Raw genomic sequence first — 16,076 nt, 5'->3', positions numbered from 1 at the left:
GACTTGACATGGAAGTGGTGAGAAGTAGTCGGTTTCTAGAAACATTTGAAGGCACAGTCTCTGGGACTATTGATGTGCAATGAAAGAAACATAAATCAAGGATGAAATCATGTGATTTGTCCTGAGCAACTCAGAAGATTGAATTTGTGTTTACTGAGCTAGAAAGCCAGGAAGAGACACAGATTTGGGAGGTATAAGCTAACAGGATAAGCTAGGTTATGCTGTGGTAACAAACAACTCTAACATCTCAATGGCTTAACCCCCAAAAATCTCTTTCTTGCTTATAGGACTTGTCCATTGCCAGTTGGGCAGGGGCCTCCACTCAGAGGATCCACTTAGGAACCCAAGGGGTCTGAGACTTCACTTTGACACTGGTTGCCTTCACCACTGTAGCAGCAGGAAGGAGCATATAAAATTGCACTCTGGTTCCCAAAGCGTCTGCTCGGAAGTGAAGTTGCTTCCACTCACATTTCATCAAACAAAGCAATCACAGAGCACTGCCTAACTTCAAAGGGGTTAAATGGAAGCACAACCTACTACAGGCCTGCGCATAATAAAGTTGGAAATATTTGGTGAATAGCACTAATGACTGCCACCGGTGAGAAAACCAGAAGTTTCCTTTTTGTGTTTTGGACATGGCAATTCTCGTGGAGGTGCAGTGTACTTGTCTGAAGTTCAAGGGAGGACAAAGGGTACATCCAGGCTTGTGGAACTTGGAGTGTATATATTCTGGGGGGAAGTACCTTTAAGATAAGGAATGCCAGACCATGTACAAAATTAAATGCATTCTTAGAAGAGCATATGCAAATGAAAAATAAAATATTATACTAAGAAACATACCTAGTCTAGGAGGTAAAAAACCTATACAAAGAAAACTATAAAACACTGCTGAAGGAAATTATAGATGACACAAATGAATGGAAACACACCCCATGCTCATGGATGGCAAGAATCAATACTGTGAAAATGACCATATTGTCAAAAGCAATCTATAAATTCAATGCAATTTCCATCAAAATGCCATCATCATTCTTCACAGAACTGGAAAAAAAAATCCTAGAATTCATCTAGAACCACAAAAGAGATCTCATGGCCAAAGCAAGACTAAACAAAAAAAACAAATCTGGAGGCATCACATTACCCAACTTCAACCTATATTATAAAGCTATAATAACCAAAACAGCATGGCACTGGCATAAAACCAGGCACATAGACCAATGGAACCCAATAAAGAATCCAGAAGTAAAGCCAAATACTTATAGCCAACTGATCCTTGACAAAGCAAACAAAAACACAAAGTGGGGAAGGACACCCTATTCAACAAATAGTGCTGGGATAATTGGCAAGCCACATGTAGAATAATGAAACTGAACCCTCATCTCTCACCTTTTAAAAAAATCAACTCAAGATGGATCAAAGACTTAAATCTAAGACCTGAAAACGTCAACATTCTAGAAGATAATTTTGGAAAAACCCTTCTAGACATTGGCTTAGGCAAAGACTTCATGACCAAGAACCCAAAAGCAAATGCAACAAAACAAAGATGGACTTAAACTAAAAAGCTTTGTGCAGCAAAAGAAATAATCAGCAAACAGACAACCCACAGAGTAGGAGAAAATCTTCTCAAACTATGTGTCCAACCAAGGACTAATATCCAGAATCTACAAGGAACTTAAACAAATCAGCAAGAAAAAAAACAAACGAACCCATCATTAAGTGGGCAAAGGGCATGATAGACAATTCTCAAAAGAAGATATACAAATGGCCAACAAACATATGGAAAAAAAATGCTCAACATCACTAATGATCAGGGAAATGCAAATCAAAACCACAATGTGATACCACCTCACTCCTGCAAGAATAGCATAATTAAAAAATAAAAAAATAATAGATGTTGGTGTGGATGTGGTGAAAAGGGAACAGATTTACACTGCTGGTGGGAATGTAAACTAGTGCCACCACTATGGACAACAACGTGGAGATTCCTTAAGAAACTAAAAGTAGATCTATCATCTGATCCAGTAATCCACTCCTGGGTATCTACCCAGAGGAAAAGAAGCCATTAAATGAAAAAGACACTTGTACATGCATGTTTATAGCAGCACAATTCGCAATTGCAAAAATATGGAGCAAGCCCAAATACTCATCAATCAGTGAGTAGATAAAGAAAATATGGCATAAATATACCATGAAATACTACTCAACCATAAAAAGGAATAAAATAATGGCATTCACAGCAAACTGGATGGAATTGGAGACCATTATTCTAAGTGAGGTAACTCAGGAATGGAAAATCAACATCACAGGTCCTCACTTACAAGTGGGAGCTAAGCTATGAGGATGCAAAGGCATAAGAATGATACAGTGGACTTTGGAGATTTGGGGTGATGGGGAAGAATGGCGGGGGTGGGGGTGAAAGATAAAAGACTACACATTGGATACAGTGTATACTGTTTCACTGCTTAGGCAGTGGGTGCACCAAAATGTCAAATCACCGCTAAAGAACTTACCCATATAATGAAACACCACCTGTTCCCCCAATACCTACGGAAACAAACAAAAAAGAGGTTGTGCAAATGAGAGGCCCTAAAGTTTAAGCTCCATACATTTAAAGGTGAATTCAACTCTGAGTGAGAAGGCCTAGTTCTGTAAATGAGAAGTCATCAGGTAGTGGAGGATTTTAAAGTCACAGGAATGAATGAAGTCATCTATAAAGTAGGTATAAATAAAAGAGCTTCTGAATCCTGGGAGAATCCTATGTTTTGAGATTGAGGTATAATCAGAAATGGAGATTGAGAAATGACCAATGAGATGTATTTGATAAGATAATTTTATTTTCTCTTTACATTTACCTCATGCTTGCTCTCCTATAGACTGCTATTTATTTTTATTGCACCTTTTAATCGGCTGCAGGATGGGGAGTCTCTAATCTTTGACTTTCAGCTTCTGGATTTAAAAACTGGGCATAGTACCAAACTAACTCAGTTCAGAATGAAATTCAACATTAAATCAGCAATATAAGGAGAAAAAACTGTCTCCAGGTCAGAAGATTAAATCTTAACTTCTAGCCCTGTCACCAGTTTGTTAAATCACTTGCTCAAGGTCACATAAATTCTCAAGACCTTTTTGTATGCATCAATAAAATGAAGAAATCCACTGTTTTCTCGAGAGTCCTTTCTGACTCTGCCATTTGGCCTAGGCATTCCATCGTGAGGTGGGCTGGGCCTCGGGACTAGATCACATCAGTTTCCAGGAAATATGTTTAATCGCATTCATTGATTTAAGTATACATTTCAAATTCCCTATTTGCTTTACATTGATTAAGATGTGAAACAATTGAAGGTAATAAATAAATGAAATATGAAACCTTCAAAGGATGTTTGGCAATAACATGGAATGACTGTAGTTGAGCAGTTCAAGGTCAAGTGTGGAAAGTATTGTTGAATTCCCTTATAAATCTCCTCTTTATTAAAGGGATTTCATTAATCAAAGATGTTAGCTAATACATAATTTATTCATAAAAAACAAACTGGATTAGCTTTTTAGGGCTGCCATAGCAAAGTATTACAAGTTAAGTGGCTTAAACAACAGAAAGGCCCCATCTCCAAGTTCTGGAGGCCAGCTGTCCCTGAAGGTGTCTGCAGGGCCATACTCCCTCTGAAAGGGCTAGGAAATGATCTGTCCTAGTCCCTCTTCTAACTTTTGGTAGTTCTTTGACCTGTGGCAGCATAAGTCCAATTTTCACATGGGTTCTCCCTGTGTGTGTGTTTGTGTCCACATGTTCCCCTTTGTTAAGGATACCAGTTGTGTGGTTTTAATGCCCACGCTAATAATCCTCATTTTAATTTCATTACCTCTGTAAAAGACTCTACCTCCAAATAAGGTCACATTCGGAGGTGAGGGTTTAGGACACCCACATACCTTTTTTTGTGAGGACACAATTCAACCCACAGGACTGAGAAAATGGCATTGCAAGCTGAAGTCCTCAGATGCAGTTTCCCTCTGACCTCCTGGCCTCTTATATCTCAACTCCCAGCCCCCCACCAAGGCAAGCCATAGAAACTAGAATCCTGTTCCCCAAAGCCAGCCATAAAACCTAAAAATACTACTCTAACCTTCCCCTTGCCTTCCTGTGCAAGAGCTGACCATAAAGAAATTCAGACTCGCATTTCAGAGAAGTCCTCCTACCCCATACCCGAGAGGAAGAAACGTGGCACAGAGAGGTAAGAACCTAAACAGACAGGCTTTGCTAGGTTTCCAGGCCCAGTCTATTGGATTGTTCTCTTTTGTCTAATCCCCTTTCTACACCACCCTCCCTGCTTCATTGAACTGAAGCGCAAAATCAGAATCTTCCCTCGTAACTTTGAGTTTTCATTCTGAAGGCTCCTGTGTCATGTGAAACTATAATCAGGTAATTTGTTATGCTTTTCCCTTGTTAACCTGTCTTTGTTATGGGGGTGTAAGTTGTGGCCCTTGTGGTGAGGAGGGAAGAGATCACCTGCTTTGTGCCCTACAACATAAATCTACCTACAACGACTTCCGCCCAGCCTCAATTCCTCTTCATCCACAGGGTGCCCACACGGTCCAGTCCATCACCTTCACCCGGGGCTTTTATCTCTACTGTCTGAAGATTTTATAAATCCATTTGCCCCTCTTCATCCTCCCCGCTTTAGCTCAGACCCTCCTAGTTTATTTTCTGGTCTAAGATAAGACTCTCATGTCCAGTTTCTCTAACTTATTCCACGACCCTCCTTCCCCAGCTACCACTCATCCTCTACTGAGCAGCCAGTGCTATCTTGCTAAAATGTACCTCTGACTTTGCCACTTTACTGCTAAAAATCCTTGAGTGGTTTTACATTGATCTTTAAAATAAAGTGCAGCTCCTCAGCAGAGGGTCCAAATCTGGCTACTAACCACCTCTTAAGCCTCAACTTTACCGTGTTCTCAGCCATCACAACAGAAGTTCTTTCAGTAGAGCATTTTGTTGGTGTCCTTTTGCAGGGCTGCTGCTAGCATATCAAAAGTATTTGTGCCAATTAGGAAAAAAGTCCCCTCAAGGAGGATGAATTACAATAAAGTACCCTCCCTCTGGTGGAGGCTGCCTTGGTGCAGGCTCAGTATACAGCTGGAGGACTAGGGGACTGGTTGGATTTCAGTCCCTAGTCGGCCTCCTCCACCTTGTACAGGATAAAACAATATGCCAACATGTGGCTGCCTGGCCCTGTACTCACATGCGGTAGGAGTACTCACATGTTTGCGTGTTGCCAGGCAAACATTTGTAAAGTCTCAGGTCTGCCTCCATCATGAGAAATCCCTGATCTTCTAAGCTGAGGAAGCTGAGAGGATTCAGCGGCAGCACAAAGGAGAGATTGATTCTGAACACCTGCTGCACTGCAAGGGCAATTTCCTCAGGAGAAGGTGAGTTCCTCCAGGAGCTGGGTGTTCATCACGTTTCAATAGCTCTGACGCTATGCATTGTATGTAGTATACGTAGGAACTCAGTTAATCTCAAACGAATTCCATTTTTTCTTGATAATTAGAGAATTCAAAATGCTGGAATAGATGAAAACACTAAGAATTGCTTAGGAGAGTGAAACTGGACAGAATCCCAGGCAGGCTGGCCTACTTTGTAGGGAATCAATCTGCTTAGTGCGAAAGATCAGTCCTAGATCGTGGTTCTAGTCCCAAGCCAGTCACCAACCAGCTTGATGGCTAAATCCAATCACTTGGTAATACCTTTAAACCTCTCATAATTTAGGGCTTTAGAGGGTCCTTCCATACACATTTCTCCCCTTGCTGCCTGAATTTTAAATTTCACTCTATTATATGCCCTAAAACTCTAGCAGTTAGAAAGCTAACATGAAAGCATTGTCAATCACATTACAGTATGAATTAGGTTAAAAATTTTAAATCACCAATTTTTAAAAATTCCTTGCCATGAAGAAACAGACATCTTGATTTGGAGAGAAGACTGATGGGAAACTTCAAAACATAGAGCATGTTAGGAAGTGGGATGATAGCTGGGTACTTACCAGCCTCACTGGAAATGCTGTCATCAGTTATTGGCAGGGCTGAGTTTTCTCTCTTTATCCCCCAATCCTCTGCAGATGCGGATGGGTACATGCCCACTGACCTCCTGGGGCCCAGACCCAGGAAGCAAGTATAATAGATAGGACCCTTTGTTAAAGCCAAAAAGAGAGAGGCTCTCTAGTCATCATATCACTTGGGAGTCTCGCTATAAGGAGTAGCCAGTCAGAAGCAGAACTCTCCTCCTCCATTCCTTTCATCTCTTGTAGAACCACGGAACTAGCAAGAGCTTGGAAATTGAAGTTCCAACAGCCTACACCTGGGCCTGCAGGAAAACCGAGTAGCGACCTCTTCAGGTTCATTCAAGATTGAAAGAGTCAGCCAGGCTCAGTGGCTCACACCTGTAATCCCAGCACTTTCGGAGGCCAAGAAGGATGGATTACCGGTGTCAGGAGTTCGACATCAGCCTGCCCAACATGGTGCAACCCCATCTTTACTAAAAATACAAAAAATTAGCCAGGCGTGGTGGTGGGCACCTGTAATCCCAGCTACTCAAGAGACTGAGACAGGAGAATTGCTTGAAGCCAGGAGGCAGAGGTTGCAGTAAGCCAAGATCACACCACTGCACTCCAGCCTGGGCGACAAGAGTGAAACTCCACCCAAAAAAAAAAAAGATTGACAGTCAACCTTGAGGAGAAAAACCAAAGAACTGCCTTCACTGTGCTGTGAACTCCCTGAACACAAGAAGTTCTACTATTAAGAATATTTTGGTAACAGACCTGCATTCTGTACACAGCTGAAGGACTCTCTACACCTTCTTATAAAATTTAGTAATGGACCTCACTCTCACCTGCTCTCATAAAACGTAAGAGCAGAGCTAAGGGATCACATTTATTCCACTATAAACCTGGGTCATTGTAGGTTGGATTAATCTTTAAGAAAACTTTGTAAAAATATCCTAAAGAAAAGAGCATTTTATAGTTCCGGAGCCTTTTAGGGGAAGTGCTAAGAACCTCCTCCGTTATTCTTTGTGTTTGGAAAACTGCCCCTATCGTGATAGCTCTTTCCCTCCCCCACAAAGAGGCTCCCGTATCTCTCACTCTACATACCGCTCTAGCCTTCCCGCCTGGCCGCAGCCACCTCCCGCCCGGCAACCGGCTGACCAATCACCGCCTGCCTCATCAGCACTCCCCAGCTTCCCGCCGCCCGGCTTCCCGCCCAGCGGTTTAAACTGACCAACCGTTGCCCACCACCTCGGCTCTCCCGGCCTTCCCACTCCCTCTGCCCTTCAGCCCCCTATAAAAGAACCCTGCTCCTCTGAGCCCGCGCGGCCATTTTCCTATTCTTCCCGGTTGGTCCGTCCGGAGGCTCTTTCCTCTCAATAAAGCCTGAACTTGAGACTTTCTTCTAACCTGCGATCCGGTTTTTTTCCTAACGAGCTCTGTCCTCCCGCAGAGGGTAGGTTGGACACTTTGTTCTAAGTCTGAACTGGTTGAGAGAGCAAGCATTCCATCTAGTTCCTCTTTGCCCTTCACAAATACCTTGCTCATTTTAGAATAGGTAGAAAGGGGTTGCTGACACCTAGTTTCCAGAATTTTATGAAATTCATTTTATTGAGTCAGTTCAATGACTTACTGTACTTGAATATAACCCCCCCAGTTATCTAGTTCAGTTCATTTACCTAATATATATTTTATTAGTGAATAATTTGTGATCTCCCAAGAGAATATATTTCCTAGCTTCATTGTTTTCTTATTAGATTTTAAATGAGTTCAAATGTATCAGATGCTTGAATACTACTAATGTCATACCTCTTCTTAAACTTTCCCTTGTCAAAAGCTATTTAATTTGTTATTTACGTCTCCCTCAACATTTTTCTTCCTCATTAATTTTTGTCTTTTTCTTTGATCATTTCTCTTTTGCAGAAAAGGCCTACCTGGAGTAGGATTCAGAGAGTACAGTCCAAGGAAAGAAGGTATTCACTCTCTTGGGACTGATACATGCCCTGGTTTCCTTCACTGGAGGACTTTCCCTAACATGTATGTCAAATTCAACAGCTTACCCTGTCTGGACAGCCTTCAAGGAGGTCCCCTCACTGGTCTAAGGAGTGAAAGTTGACAAAATGCAGAAGTTGGCTCTGACCATCACTACTCTAAGTCTTGGTCCTTTGAGCCAACTAGTGACTCATTTGCAAATGACTAGGTGTGAACAGGCAAGTTATGTGATATTTTATCTATGTCAACAAGCACAATTACAACAGCTGCTATGACAAAGATGTAGTCTACACAACAAAGCTATTTTTGCAGTCTTCAGAGACTATGTGTTCTTAATCTAGCATCTTTGAAATCATACAACTGACTTTTCACAAAGGATATTTTCTAATTCCTGGTCTGGGTTACAATCACTCTTTATCATGAAAAACTGTGTATTTTGTGTAACTGCCTGCAACTGAAGGGGTAGGGGTGAGTTAAGCCTTTATCACTCCTTTGTGTCCTACCGAGTAGCAATTAGCCTCTTATTCCTTTTTTCTTCAAACAGAATTAAACAAAACAGAAGAGTGAGACAGGAAGAGGTTGGAGTCACACATGCAGGATGCTGCATTTACTTGCTAATTTACCTTTTAATCCAGCAAGCTGAGAAAGTGCTTTCCCAAACCACATACCCCTGAAGGCCCATTCCATCTCAATTAGTCCAGACACATTACTCACAGATGAGGACCCAGAAATTCAGAAAGGTGGGAAGGCTTCCACAAAATCCCAGAAATCAAGGGAGAGTGAGGTTTAGCGCTTCATTCTCACATTCTTAGACAACAGTTCTCACTGGGTATGTTTCAGATTTATCCCATGACCTTAAACCATGTTGGTCCCAGGTTTTTTTAAATGATGGCTTTTTATGTTATTGTTAAGGTTGGATTTATTCTCTTGATCACTGGTACTAATTATAAACACAGAAGAGTATAACAATCTAGTTAATAATTATAATTTTTAAAAAACCCTCAGTGGCTCGGATTTTCTTTGATTTCTGGGAATAGTGCCACCCATGACAACGGATTGGAATCACTTACATTTATACTTATTTTCAAAATCCAGATGTTTCACAGGTACATTTGAGATTTGTTACAACATATAAAGTGAAATCTGTGAATCCGCAATGATAACCAGATTAATAATTGCCTTGCTCATGCATTCAACACATATTTACTGAGCTCCTCACCACAGCTCACCTGCACTTAGGAGTACTCCCAATTGCGCTGCAGAAACTGTAACAATGCCAGTCTTCCAACTGCCTTATCTCAATCATGTTAACAGCACATTCTGCTAAACTTACTTTCCCACTATGATTCATCTGGAGAAAGGTGATTTTAGGATAACTTTCATTTTCTCCAGTGTGGGTGAAGAGAAAGAGAGCAAACTTTGTTTTATTGTAGAAAACTCACTGGTTTGACACCCATCAAGAAGTAACTTTACTTTTTATTTTCAGAAATATCAGTTTCCTTATTCCTATTCCTTTTTTTTTTTGGACAGAGTCACACTCTGTAACCCTGGCTGGAGTGCAGTGGGGCAATCTTGGCTCACTGCAATCTACCTCAGCCTCCCAAGTAACTGGGATTACAGTCGTGCGCCAACACACCTGGCTAATTTTTTTTTTTTTGTATTTTTAGTAGAGAGGGGGTTTCACCAGGTTGGCCAGGCTGGTCTCAAACTCCTGACTTCAAGTGATCCGCCCACCTCGGCCTCCCAAAGTGTTGGGATTACAGGCGTGAGACACTGTGCCCAGCCCCTTCTTCCTCTTTAATTTTCTTAAGTATAAGCTACTATTACCTAGAAATCCTGAACTGGGTGATGTGCACACTTTAAGTATTCTAATAGTTAACAATATTCCAAGACAGTTTCTTCATACTGTCCAGAATGTGATTATACATATTTGGATGTTTGATCTCCTGTTATGTAGAATCTTAGAAAAGTAAAGCAGGGTTTCAGCCTTGCAGAGCAGAGTTTAATTTTGCTAAGGCTACTAACAGTATAAAGAAAATTGGCTACCTGGGAATTTCCTCCCTGCATAAAATTTAAAAATGCATCTTTTAAGAGGACTTCTTAGTACAAAGTTAAGGCAGTGTTCTTATTTTGCATGGGATCAGCCTTGTTTGCAGTTTTGAATGACAAGTCCACAAACTGAAAGGTTTGGTTAATAAACCGTAAACCCCAACATCTCTTTATTAGCGCTGAAAGAGTCGAGTGATCTCAATTACATGGAACAGAGAATTGAGGCAATTATCCAATCATTCAAGTCCAGGAAAAAAAAATCTTTGGCTTGAATTGTACAGAAAGTGCCCCAATTTCCTATTAAAACTTTAGAAGACCAACTCTGACAAAAGTCTTTCCTTTTAAAATGTCTTAAGGGTAAAGCTAATGAAGTCGCCACCAGAGTATTGAGTTTTATATGTTGTTAGTAGTTTCCAGGTCACTTACTACATTTTTTCCCCCAGGAAATGAATTCAGGAATTTCTTTGAACACTTAGCTCCAGTGGAAAATTAGTCTAAGCTTTTTTTTTATTCCCAGGCATGCATTCTTTATCGGAATAGTAAGACACCTTTGGAACAGGGGCAGGTACTGTCTTTTGTTCAGGTTAAGGGGTAAACAAAAGGCACCAAAGGAAGGTAGAGGACATTAATCTACAGCTCAAAATTCTTATATAGTTCAACAACTAAAATTCTAACAGTGGGCTATGTTTTCTTGGGATTCTACACACAGGTGCCATGTGAACAGCAGTTGGAAAAAGAAAGTACAAAAAGAGGTTAAAAGTATGCTAGACAAAAAAATGAGAAAATGACAGAGGAGCCAGAGCCAGGTGAAATGAAGAAGTAAAGCAAAAATCCTTCGAAGACAAAGACAATCAGCTTTCAATTCTGTAGTCTGTTAGATGAAAGGTGGGCCACTCCTGTGTCCTCAAAATGAAGGGACATTTCAAGTACTAGAAGGTACATTCTCCTGGTATTTTCCTAAGCCCAACCAGTTCTGAACCCTGCCCCCAACCCTCCCTGCAGTCCTAGCTCCAAGCCTGCAGCTTTGAAATGCAAAGCTTTGAAATGAATGGCATGCCTGGACAGAACACATCCTGAATCACAGTCTATCGACTGGCATTGCCCAATGCTGTTTATGCTTGTATTTACCCAGGCTTCCACCCAGCCACATAAATTATAAATTCATCTATACACCCGCTGGGGAATCCAATGCACACATTGCACGAAAGGGAGAATATGAAATATTTCCACGGGTAAACACAGGATTTAAATAAAGATCTGGCTTACCTGGACATTTAAATGAATACAAGGATGTAACTCTTTCTGTAAAAACGTATTGCCTTAGAATCACTTCTTTTTTTTTAGGTCTAATACCACTTTAGGAAATGTTTTCAACGGCTACATTTAGGTATCTAATGTCATAATAGAGCTCTCATAGCATTTTTGCCAACAATTTCTGCAATGCTTAAAAAAACGGATCAGGGGTCAGTAAACTTTCCATTAAGTCCATTAAATAAATATTTGAGGCTTTATGAGCCATGCAGTCTGTTACAAGTATAAGACACTGCAGTTGTAGCAGAAAACAGCCACAAGAAAACATATAAACAAATATGTGGCCACGTTCCAATAGAACTTTACATAAGGACACAGAAATTTGAATTTCAGATAATTTTGACATCATGAAATATTTTGATTTTTTTTCAACCATTGTTACCTTGTGGGCCAGATCTAGCCAATTGTTTGAACCATAGTAGACGGTTCAAAGATAAACCCTGTTGCTGTCACAGCAATAACCGAAGTGGTAGAGGGATCAGGGAAAGGCAGTGCAAGGAGGCAATATTGTGAAGTTGCATTAATCATGGTTTTTTTTCTGTATCTTATGATGTTCTAATATCTTATAAATCTTGCTGGCAGGGAAGAGACTCCAGGACTAGTTAATTCTTGCAGACAGCAAAGGACTGGGCCCCTGAGCATACCCAACTATTGCCAAGAACATAGCCCCAACCTTCCCCTATGGCTAACTCACACACACCAAGCCAATATAGAAATTGTCCTAACTCACCCCAGGCACCAGGTACCCGCAAATGGAGACCACCCCTCCAGCACAGACCCTGCTGGAATTACTCAGACTTGCCATCTGAAACTGTTGGCTTTGCTCTGCCTTGCCTCCCTACAGAAACCTGTCAAGGCCTATCCTTTCTCTTTGCTCCTGCTTCTGTCCCCAACTGACACCAGTGCTTCCCCTGTGGCCTGGCATGACATGGCATGTGCCCTTCCCTCTCAGGAAATTGAGTAATATAAAGCTTTCAGTGGCATTGTCCTGTGTCACCACTCAGCTACCCCAATAAATTAAAATCTCAACAGGTATCATGAGACGGAAGTGCCTTCCTACTCTCAGCAGATCCCAGGACCAGTAGCATTAGCATCCCCTGGGCCCCATCTCAGACCAACAGAATCTGCATCTGCATGTAAAAAAGATTCCTGGGTTATTTGCAAGGATATTGAAGTTTGAGATGCTGTGATGGTGTGATTTAAAGCTTAGGGTTTGGAGTTAGAAGGTCCATTTCAAATATTTGTGCCTCTCATTAGCTAAGTGGCCTTGCACAAGTAATTACTAATGTATAACCCTTTCCACCCCTAATAAGTAGAGATGAATCTATGCTAAACACTTAGAAAATGCCTGGCAAATGATACAATCATTCATTTTTAGAAAACAAATGCCCATGCACACACTGTTAAGGCAACTTCCTCAGATACATTCTTAGCCAGTTTCTTGAACTGATCCACTGTGATTATAGTGCCCATGCCCACCTCCAACAATTCTATCCATAAAAGAAAAGAAAGACGCCACAACTCCTGGCTGCAGAGTGTAAAATATATTGATGGTTGTAAAGGGACAACTTGGGGATATTTTAGGTGTGCTGACATGATGCACAGCATACATACATGCTCTAGTTTTTGGAACCATGTCGTTAAGTTTTCCAATACATCTGTTTTGAACATGGCATTTTGTTTTTTTCATTAGCACAAATTACTACTCTACAGTTTCTCCTAGAGTAAATAAATATAATGGCTGTTTGCAGAGCGACTACAGACTTACTTAGATGTTTAACAAGTGAACGATTTCACAATTAGATAACCACTGAGTTAACAGCAAGGTGTTTTTCATCTGTTTTGTTTACTGCTATAGTGGGGGATGGGTGGAAACTTTTCCAATTTATTCTTTGTTGACATCTTTAGTTACCAACACAAACTCCTAAAAGTAATGAAAAATAAGTCAGTTAAAAAAAATTAAATTGTTATTAAACCATGGGTTTTCCCAAGATCCTTAAAATCAGCTCATTTAAATTTACAAGAGAAAAAAAGATAGGCATCATGGAAAACTAAGGAACAAAAAGTTACTGAAAAATACATCTGTAGAAGACAGAGGTCAGTTGTAAACAGCTTGGAAGGGCAAAAAAAAAAAAAAAAAAAAAGTCCTTCTAGTGTGTTAAGCAGTCCAATGACAAACTCTGCTTTTTTTTCTTCCTAGTGGCTATTTTCCTACCACAGTGTTGAGCTTCATTATTATATTAAATAACTTATATGGGTAAAAAGGAGTTTGCTAACCAGCAGCCAACTCAAAACCTTGTAGGGGGAAGGAGGAGAAAAATTTACAACACAGCACACACTAAAGGGAAACAAAGTCCACAGTCAGCTTCCAACCAGTCCTACTCCCCTGGCAATACTGATTGAGCTGAGGTTTGGAATCTAAACTGGGGGATGGGTGTTAGGGGGTTTTTGAGCCCCTCCCTCCACTCCCTTCTTCATTTAAATTAACAAAAGAAACATGGGCTTTCTCAGAGCCAGCACTCAGCTGGGCAAGTCCCATTAGCAGCAAATGTTCAACCAAATTAAAAAAACACACACAAAAGAAAACCCCATCCAGGTGCAGAGCTGTGATTCACATGGAAATTCCAAGAGATGAATCATGTGCAGAGCCGGGATTTTTAGAGGATTCTTTCTCAAGTGTCTTCACTGAACATTTCAGTCTCACAAAATCGGAGTCTATCTGTCAGCTGCAGGAAGTTCTCCATCTGGTCTTGAGCGAGTTTGCTTGCTTTGCTGACCGCGGCACTCCAATGACTGCGGGGTCTTCATAAGTGTTCGTAGTACTAGATACCAGAAAACAAAGGCCAGCCCTTCAGTGATCTGCAGGAAGCAGCAGCAGCAGCAGCAGACAGGCAGCTCCCACGTGTTAAACTCTGCCTAAGAGGGTCGACCTGAGTAATAAAAACAACACAGCCTAAGACAGAATGTAGCAGACTACTTGAACTAGGATGAAAATGTCTTCTGTGATACTAATTTTATCTTTCTTGTATTTTAAGTTTGATTTTACAAAGTCAAACCAGGAAGAAAAAAAATTCAAGCTTTTAAGTCCTATTGGGTCTCTGGGAAAACTGCTAGTCACTTAAAAAAACAAACATTTATTAAGGGAGATGGCAAAAGGTTTAACAGATCAATCTGTATCTTGAGTAGGTTTATATTATAACAACAACAAAAAAAAAGCAAAGATGATTGATGATAAAGAGCTTTTAGGTACGGGTTATCACAGATGGCTTTACTTGCTGGATATAAGCATCTTCACGAAACATTCCATGAACATCGGGAGAGTTTAACAGGTGACAGTAAGGGTGACTGCCATCAGATGTGTATTTGTCATTACTACCGATCAATCTATGTGTCTGCAATGAATGCCTCTAGGTCCACCAAGGAAAGCATCTATGTAAATTACTGCCTTTAAAGCTAATGTATAAACGTTTTCAGGTCAGTACAATGATTCCAGAATACAGCCAGCCCTCTCTATCTGTGGGTTTTGCACCTGTGGATTCAATCAACTGCAAATCAAAAATATTTGTAACAAAAAACAAGTGTCTGTACTGAATATTTATAGGCTTTTTCCTTGTCATTATTCCCCAAGTAATATGCTATAACAACTACATATATAGTATTTACGTTACATTAGATATTGTAAGTAAGTAGATTTATGGTATGACAACTATTTACATAGCATTTACGTTATATTAGGTATTATAAGTAATCTAGAGATGATTTAAAATATAAGGGAGGATGTGTATGGTTATATTTAAGTACTATCTATCTATTTATTTGTTATTTTGAATTTACCCTAACTGGTCATGTTGTATTGACTCAGTAAGATTGATGGCCATACGAAAAGAATATTTCTTAAAACAACAGCAACAAAAAGTTCCATTTTGTTATACCAGGGACTTGAGCATCCTCAGATTTTGGTATCTGCAGGAGGTCCTGGAACCAATCCCCCATGAATGCTAAGGGATGATTATGCTTCATCTTAGTACCCACTTAACATATGTATCTTGTAAATTATAATAGGCTGTTTGATTTTGTTTTAACTTCTTTGTGGTTGCTATGCCTTGGCCAACACCTGCAGTAACCCAGTACCATTCAATGACACTACAGGAGCATGGGCTGGAGAGCAAGACACTGTGTCCAGAGCTGGGGCAAACATTAGGGGAAGGACCTGTGCTTGCCCTCAAGGGGCTTACTCAGCAATCGGGAAAAGAACCACAAATACTACACAAACCACATGGCTGGTAACAGAGAAGAAGATTGCCTCCTGAGTGTATGAGTTCTGGAGAAATTCTTTCTAGGGAAAAAACAGGCCAGGGATGGGGGAGGCATTGGAGCTGGGCCATGAGAACAAACAGGATATGGAAAAGGCAGAGTGTGTGGCTTGAACACCAACAGCGATGGAAGCTATTCTTCAAGACTCCTTAAAAAACAATTTTAACGTGGAAACTGTGTTTTATACCAAGGAATATAACTTTCATTTCAACCAACTGATACGGGAGTGCTGGGGAGGAAGAGCATAGTCCCTTTAAATAATATGGAATGAGGGAAGGAAGTGCTGGGTAGAGAAAGGCAGGTCCCTGGCTAGGGCTCCACCCCCAAGGACCTAGACAGGCATTTCCTGCCCAAATGTTGCATTTCCCAACACCACCCTGG

At 40.7% G+C, this 16,076-nt stretch overlaps 1 protein-coding gene and 1 long non-coding RNA gene across 36 annotated transcripts in view; both read right to left on the bottom strand.

Moving 5' to 3' along the window:
- The window catches only part of LOC118152259 (uncharacterized), a 135,208-nt gene extending 121,373 nt beyond the window's left edge, over window positions 1–13,835 (bottom strand). For both annotated transcript variants that reach the window (XR_013533051.1, XR_013533050.1), the window contains exon 1: window positions 6,033–13,835. This is a non-coding gene — a long non-coding RNA (uncharacterized LOC118152259). The remainder of the gene's footprint in view (window positions 1–6,032) is intronic.
- Window positions 12,911–16,076, bottom strand: part of RASGEF1B (RasGEF domain family member 1B) — a 655,029-nt gene continuing 651,863 nt past the window's right edge. For all 34 annotated transcript variants that reach the window (XM_078366979.1, XM_078366986.1, XM_078366987.1 and 31 more), the window contains one exon: window positions 12,911–14,311. In XM_078366979.1, the coding sequence (XP_078223105.1) occupies window positions 14,287–14,311 (25 nt within the window). In that variant the 3' untranslated portion in view covers window positions 12,911–14,286. The remainder of the gene's footprint in view (window positions 14,312–16,076) is intronic.

The sequence above is a fragment of the Callithrix jacchus genome, chromosome 3 (genome assembly GCF_049354715.1).
Source record: "Callithrix jacchus isolate 240 chromosome 3, calJac240_pri, whole genome shotgun sequence".
In the NCBI taxonomy this organism is placed as follows: Eukaryota; Metazoa; Chordata; class Mammalia; order Primates; family Cebidae; genus Callithrix; species Callithrix jacchus.
Note: the sequence above shows the minus strand (reverse complement) of the source record. Positions and strands in the feature narration are given on the sequence as shown.